This window comes from Salvelinus alpinus, chromosome 20 (genome assembly GCF_045679555.1).
Source record: "Salvelinus alpinus chromosome 20, SLU_Salpinus.1, whole genome shotgun sequence".
Classification (NCBI taxonomy): Eukaryota; Metazoa; Chordata; class Actinopteri; order Salmoniformes; family Salmonidae; genus Salvelinus; species Salvelinus alpinus.
In genome coordinates, this window is record NC_092105.1 from 43581674 (window position 1) to 43589722 (window position 8049).

An 8049-nucleotide genomic window follows, 5' to 3' on the forward strand; every position below is an offset into this window, starting at 1 on the left:
GTATAGGTACAACAATGACATGTTTTATGTGTTACAACTACTCTCCTACTCCTCTCCTTTCTCCAGGGGCCGATTCTCTGTAGTGAGAAAGTGTCTGAACAAGGCCAGTAAGAAGGAGGTGGCTGTGAAGTACGTCACTAAGAAGATGCAGAAGAAGGAGCAGGTAGCCCACGAGGCGGACATCTTATGCCACGTCCAGCATCCTCAACTGGTGGCTCTGACTGACACCTATGAGTCCCCCACCTCCCTCATGCTGGTCTTCGAGCTGTAAGGAACTTTCTGCTGTGGACTTGGGCTGATTCTCAATTCATCTTTCCTCGATTCCTCGTATCCTCTCTCCTCGCCTCCTTCTCAAAATGCATTGGAGAACAAGGTCTGGGTGGAGGGACTTTTGACCTTATCCTCCAATACGATTGAGAAAGAGGCGAGGAGAGAGGATGTGAGGAATCGAGAAAAGATTAATTGAGAAAGTGTGATGTATTATTTTGTTGTTTTTGCTTTTTGCCAACTCCTCTCTGTTGCTTATGGCATGACAATCATAGAGTTGGACCCAGGCTATGGATTATAGCTTTCACTTGGCTTTGTTAGTGAACAGTCTGTCTGCTTCCCAAATGGCACCTTATTCCCATAGTGCACTACTTTTGACCAGAGACATATGGGCCATGTTCAAAGTAGTGCATTATATCAGGAATAGGGTGCCATTTGGGACGAAGACATAGTGTCTTAGTGTGGTCTGAATGAATGTTTGTTGTTTCCAGGCTGGAGGGCGGGAGGCTGCTGGACTACTTGGTGGCCCATGATGAGCTGATGGAGGAGAAGGTGGCCTTCTTTGTGAAGGACACCTTAGAGGCATTGCAGCACCTCCACACCTGCAGAGTGGTACATCTAGACCTAAAGGTAATCACAAAGTACATATCCGCACCACTGCTAAGGACATATGGTGCAAATACATTGTTATTAAAGTGACATTACATTTGAGAGATGTTTTCAGACCTCGAAAGTGGTATCACGTTAAGATGAAACCGGTTGAGTAGATCTAACTATACACTGAGTGTACAGAAAATTAGGAACACCTGCTCTTCCCATGACACAGACTGACCAGGTGAATCTAGGTGAAAGCTTTGATTCTTTATTGATGTCACCTGTTAAATCCACTTCAATCAGTGTAGATGAAGGGGACAATGGCAGGTTAAATAAGGATTTCTAAGCCTTGAGACATGGATTGTGTATGTGTACCATTCAGAGGGTGAATGGGCAAGACAAAATATTGAAGTGCCTTTGAATGGGGTATGGTAGTAGGTGCCAGGTGCACCGGTTTGATTGTGTCAATAACTGCAACGCTGCTGGGTTTTTCACGATCAACTGTTTCCCGTGTGTATCAAGAATGGTCCACCACTCAAAGGACCTCCAGTCAACTTGACACAACTGTGGGAAGCCTTGGAGTCATTTTATTTAACCTTTATTTAACTAGGAAAGTCAGTTAAGAACAAATTCTTATCTACAATGACAGCCTACCCCGGCCAAACCCTAACCCGGATGACACTGGGCCAATTGTAAGCCGCCCTATGGGACTCCCAATCACGGGCGGTTGTGATACAGCCTGGAATTGAACCAGGGTGACGCCTCTAGCACTGAGATGCAGTGCCTTAGACCGCTGCGCCACTTGGGAGCCCAACATTGCCAGTATCCCTGTGGAAGGCTTTCGACACCTTGTAGTCCATGCCCCAACGAATTGAGTCTGTTCTGAAAGCAAAAGGGGGTGCAACTCAATATTATGAATGTATCTCAAAAGCATTTCGCTACAACCGCAATAACATCTGCTAAATATGTGTATGTGACAAATACAATCTGAATTGTATGCCTCCACCCCAAATTATTGGAAATTAGTTCACTTTTAAGGTCCGAAAACATCTGACAAACTTTCAGCGAAATGTCCCTGATCTTGGTCAAATCCATTTTCAAATGTGTTCTTCTCTTCTGTGTCCTTAGCCTGAGAACCTCCTGGTGGATCTCCACGTGCCTGTTCCCTGCATTAAGCTCATAGACTTTGGAGATGCGGTCCAGGTGTCTGGCCACCGTTATGTCCACCTGCTCCTGGGGAACCCAGAGTTTGCTGCTCCGGAGTTGATCCAGGGCACCCCGGTGTCGCTGAGCACGGACGTGTGGAGCGCCGGTGTCCTGGCCTACGTCATGCTGAGCGGCGTCTCGCCCTTCCTGGACGAGAGCCTAGAGGAAACGTGCGTCAACATCTGCAAGCTGGACTTCTGCTTCCCCGAGGACTACTTCCAGGGAGTGAGTCAGGCAGCCCGGGACTTCATAAGCTCTACCCTGCAGCAGGACCCCAGGAAGAGGCCCAGTGCCACCACCTGTCTCCAGCATCCCTGGGTGGGCGCCCACAGTGGAGACTATTCCAAGAACCCACTGGACACTGGTCGCCTGGCCTCCTTCATCGACAGACGGCGGCAGCTGCACGATGTGCGCCCCGTCACCAACATCAAGGGACTGGTGACAAGTAGCATGGGACACACCCTATAAACACCCCATGAATACAACACACAGGTGGAATGAAAACACACTGTTAGCAGTACTACAGGACTCTGCCATTGATACATGGTTCCCCATGAAAATGTAACTCTGGATAGGGGATAATAACTTGTCAACAAACATGTGATGTGGATATCATGTCTGTGTTCAAAATGCCAGTAGACAAGACATTGACATTTGATTCATTGAGATGTTTCAGAGCTGTAGTATGAAGCCATAGAAGCCATATTACTCTTGTTGTGTCCATCTATTGTAAATGCCAACATTTCTAAATATCATCCTTGGAAATTATAACTATCAGAGAAAGATCTATGAGAGGTAGTATAACTGTTGAATGTAATTTATTGTAGAACGTGGTTAACACTTGAGTAAGTGCTATTGTATGTGAAGAAATATTCAGCAGTGGTTCCCAAACTGTGGGTTCGGCAAGGGGGCGCAGAGCAGTACCAGTTAAAAATGTTCTTTATTTTATTTCTATTTTCTACATTGTAGAATAATAGTGAAGACATCAAAACTATGAAATAACACATATGGAATTGTGTAGTAACCAAAAAAGTGTTAAACAAATCAAAATATATTTTAGATTCTTCAAAGTAGCCACCCTTTGCCTTGATGACAGCTTTGCACACTCTTGGCATTCTCTCAACTAGCTTCACTTGGAATGCTTTTCCAACAGTCTTGAAGGAGTTCCTACATATGCTGAGGAGTTGTTGGCTGCTTTACCTTCACTGCGGTCCAACTCATCCAAAACCATCTCAATTGGGTTGAGGTCGGGGGATTGTGGAGGCCAAGTCATCTGATGAGGGTCAAATAGCCCTTACACAGCCTGGAGGTGTGCTTTGGGTCATTGTCATGTTGAAAAACAAATGATAGTCCCACTAAGCTCAAACCAGATGGGATGGCGTATCGCTGCAGAATGCTGTGGTAGCCATGCTGGTTAAGTGTGCCTTGAATTCTAAATAAATCACAGACAGTGTCACCAGCAACTCACCCCCACACCACCTCCTCTATGCTTCACGGTGGGAACCACACATGCGGAGATCATCCGTTCACCTACTCCGCATCTTCCAAAGACACAGTGGTTGAACCCAAAAATCTCGAATTTGGACTCATCTGACCAAAGGACAGATTTCTACCGGTCTGTCCATTGCTCGTGTTTCTTGGCCCAAGCAAGTCTCTTCTTATTGGTGTGCTTTAGTAGTGGTTTCTTTGCAGCAATTTGACAATGAAGGCCTATATCACGCAGTCTCTTGTGTGAATTAGGCCTCAACATCAAAAGTTGATGTTGAAATGTGTCTGTTACTTGAACTCTGAAGCATTTATTTGGGCTGCAATCTGAGGTGCAGTTAACTCTAATGAACTTATCATCTGCAGCAGAGGTAACTCTTGGTCTTCCTTTCCTGTGGCGGTCCTCATGAGAGCCAGTTTCATCAAAGCCGTTGATGGTTTTTGCAACTGCACTTGAGAAAACTTTCCAAGTTCTTGAAACTTTCCAGATTGACTGACCTTCATGTCTTAAAGTAATGATGGGCTGTTATTTCTCTTTGCTTATTTGAGATGTTCTTGCCATAATACACTTGGTCTTTTACCAAATAGGGCTATCTTCTGTATACCACCCCTACCTTGTCCCAACACAACTGATTGGGTCAAACGCATTAAGAAGGAAGAAATTCCACAAATTAACTTTTAACAAGGCACACCTGTTATTTGAAATGCATTCCAGGTGACTAACCCATGAAGCTGGTTGAGAGAATACCAAGAGTGTGCAAAGCTGTCAGAAATGTCCAGATCAACTAGCCCATTTCAGCTAACATTTTTATATTTAGGTTTTTTGCCCATTTTTTTGTCACTCAAATATCAAATGAATACACATTAGACATGGCAACATGTATAGAACTGCAAAAAAATGAACTTTAAAACTGCAAAATGTTCTTTGCACCCCATGACAATATAAGTTTTAAACCTGCAAAATGCTCTCCACCAATAAGAGGGGTGTTGAACAGTTTGTCATGAACAGTGCTTGTGCACATAGAAATAGATGTGGCGGGGTCGCGGGATGTTCCCCATTACTTGGAAGGGGGACCCAGAGTGAAAAAAGTTTGGGAACCCCTGCCTTAGAGTGTGCATAATGTGTAGATATAGTATAATGCCTATTTTTCCAATTGTGAGATTTGAGGTATGAATGAAAGAATCTAACGCGATTGACTTGTCACATCACACCGAAATTTTGTGTCAGTACACATCGGTCACCTCCATGATCATTTAAAATGTGTTTTGTTGCTTCACTTATGTTTATTTAAGAGACCGTTCATAAGACTCAAGTTCAGTTGTAATTGAATGTTCAAAACTACTTATGGAAGGACCTGCTGCAAATTTCGATCCAAATCGGCAGTCATTGATAAGTGTTGTATATTTCTGTTCTCAGACCCAAATCGTTTACAATAAATCTGAAGTCTTCACATTTTTGATGAGGGGGGTAATTCATTTCTAGTGCTTATTGTCCGCCATTTACTCAATATGATTGCTTGCTTGTGCGATGAGCACTGACGGGTCTAGAACACTGATTGAGCACGTAATGTTAATTGAGCCTAGTCACAACAGTGTAGGATTCGAAAACCCAGCCTTTAGTTCTTCTTTTTTGAAGTCTTGTTTGTTATTTAAGTATTAGAACTTGATTTGATTTGAAGTCTTCATTTATTTATTCTTATTATGAAACTATATTTGTTTCTAACTTTTTGTTACAGCGGCCACAGAGCATCATTGATAAGTGGCATTCTGTGACACATGCTGTGTACATCAACAGGCTCTAAGGGTGCTTCCCAAATAGCACCCTATTTCCTACGTAGTGCACTACTTTTGACCAGGGCCCATAGCACTGGTCAAACATAGTGCACTATAGGCAATAGGGTGCCATTTGGGAAGCACGTTAAGCATTCCTGTGGGTATGATGTACAAGTATGATGTACAAGTATGTAGACTCATTTTTTCTTCATGAATTTTGAAGAATGGTCTTTTTCATCAATCACTTAAAGTATTATGCTGATCTTAATGGCATTGAAATGGCAACTCATAAACAACCATATGTACATATCGAACCAAACACAAGGCTGATAGTATGCTCCATTGTACGCTTCAAACCTACTACTGAGCAAATTGGTGTATCAGTTCCACTTCATGTTGGCAAGATAGTAATTTCTATTTCTACCTAAAACTGGGTGGTAAAATGCTTCTAGTTCAATACAGTAGTCTATGCTTTCCTCAAAAAAAAGTTGCCATAATTTCCTGTGCTATAGCACATCATTGTACATAAGTCTGTGTGTACAAATGATACCAGGCATGTCCTTTCTTACACCATATGGGCTGTTTGTTTGTTACTGAATGTTTAATAATAAAAAGTGCTTGTTTCTAGAAGACATGTGCCTTTGTTTCTCCTGACAATGGAATTTGCACAGGTTATTTTAAATCTGTAGGAGTCATTTCATGCCCGATGCGATTGCTTCAATATCAGCAGCGCACTTTTTTGACTAACATTAAAAAGATCATAAAAGGTAGATGGAGAAAATCTGACCTTACTGAAATGACTCTAACTCCATACATTTCATTTCCCTACACACTTCACAATAACCCCTGGCATGATTCTTGCCGTGTAGCCCGAGTTCGCAACCACATGTCATGCCAATTAGATGTTTATTTCTGCTGAGCATAACCGCGGGAAGTAGGGGTTCTGAGAGTGCTGCAGAAGAAAAATAAGAAAAAAATGGCACCGAAGTAATACACTGGGCCTTTACTAGTCTTATATTAACGGACCGATGGATGCCATCTGTAGCTGGCCAATCATCCCCACCCATCCCCCCAGCAGGAAGGCAACAACAACAAATGTTGACTAAAGTCATTCCAATCCTAATTCAAATGAAGAGGCTGTTTACCGTATTGGCTGGCTTTAGGACCATGTGGAACGTTGCTCGGAGAACAGCTGCCAACCTGTGTGCCTTTAACTTTTAGCCCCTTCGAGTCGATTTCTGTGCCCCTGCAGAAATGGAATTAAGCTAGATATACTTTAAATGAGATATCTGGTTTTTGCATTGGATACGTCTCCATCCGCCGATGTCACACTTCCGCATCTTGGGTGAAAGGTGACAGAGCTAAAGGGGTGTTTGTCAGACCATGAGACATGCCAAAAATTGGACTCCTCACAAAATCATCTGTAGCATGTGAACGGTTTGGCCTACAAAACTAGTATGACCCCTCTATGGAAAGATGAGACTCACGAACACGACGGGGTTCTCCTTTTGAGACAGGTCTGAAGTCGGCTCAGCCGGTCAGCCAACTTCTGTCTGAACAATTTGGGCTGCACACTAATACACACTAATACACACTAATACACTGTACGGTATGACCGCTGTGGAAAGTTGAGACTCTCACGAACACGTACATGACGGTTGTTTTTCTCTAGGATGCCAACATGCCTCACAAGACTCTTCTGAAGGTCCCCGGTACCAGTTGAACAAAAATGAATGGACGTATGTAGAGATGGAGACTGTTTAGTGCCAAAAATAAGGGGTTAAATACATGTAGAACAATATATACAGTACCAGTCAAAAGTTTGGACACACCTACTCATTCAAGAGTTTTATATTTTCGACATTGCAGAATAATAGTGAAGACATCAAAACTATGATACAACACATGGAATTATGTAGTAACCAAAAAAGTGTTAACACAAACCAAAATATATTTTATATTTGAGATTCTTCAAAGTAGCCAGCGTTTGCCTTGATGACAGCTTTGCACACTTTTGGCATGATCTCAACCAGCTTCATGAGGTAGTCACCTGGAATGCATTTCAATTAACAGGTGTGCCTTGTTAAAAGTTAATTTGTGGAATTTCTTTCCTTAATGCGTTTGAGCCAATCAGTTGTGTTGTGACAAGGTAGGGGTGGTATTCAGAAGATAGCCCTATTTGGTAAAAGACCAAGTCCATATTATGGTAAGAACAGCTCAAACAAACAAAGAGAAACGACAGTCCATCGTTTATTTAAGACATATGTACTAATATTTCCTGATCTTTCTTATATCTCTCAGATATAGGACAGAGACTTCAGAACATACTTCCTTTAGAATTTTTTGGGAGGACAATCAGTTGTTCCATGTAGTAAATAGGTTATTCAATGCGTTTGTAAAGGCTAATAGCAGCAAAATACTTCAAGGGGTCTTATAATTCCAAATCAAATAGCTAAATGATCGTTGGTGAAACAATTCCATATAGCTTAGTAGAAAACCCCTACCTTGAAGGGCTTAGACTCTTATGTGTTAGAAAGCAGAGTAGGGTTGAATGGCAGGAACCCGGTCACCAAGACTTACCGGGACGCTGTCCATTCAGCCACAGGCCACGGAGCTCCACTATGCTTGCCTGTAAAGAGGCGCTGTCCATTCAGCAGTGAAGAATCACGGGCGTGGCCTCAATGTGTACATTTTCCTTTTGTGTGTCATGATTTTCTTAATTAT

General features: G+C 42.6%; 1 protein-coding gene across 4 annotated transcripts in view; it reads left to right on the forward strand.

Annotated features, from left to right (window-relative positions):
• Positions 1 to 5955, forward strand: part of LOC139546945 (kalirin-like) — a 258891-nt gene extending 252936 nt beyond the window's left edge. For all 4 annotated transcript variants that reach the window (XM_071355934.1, XM_071355937.1, XM_071355936.1 and 1 more), the window contains 3 exons: positions 67 to 267; positions 759 to 897; positions 1990 to 5955. In XM_071355934.1, the coding sequence (XP_071212035.1) occupies positions 67 to 267; positions 759 to 897; positions 1990 to 2535 (886 nt within the window). In that variant the 3' untranslated portion in view covers positions 2536 to 5955. The remainder of the gene's footprint in view (positions 1 to 66; positions 268 to 758; positions 898 to 1989) is intronic.
• The last annotated feature ends 2094 nt before the right edge of the window (positions 5956 to 8049 follow it).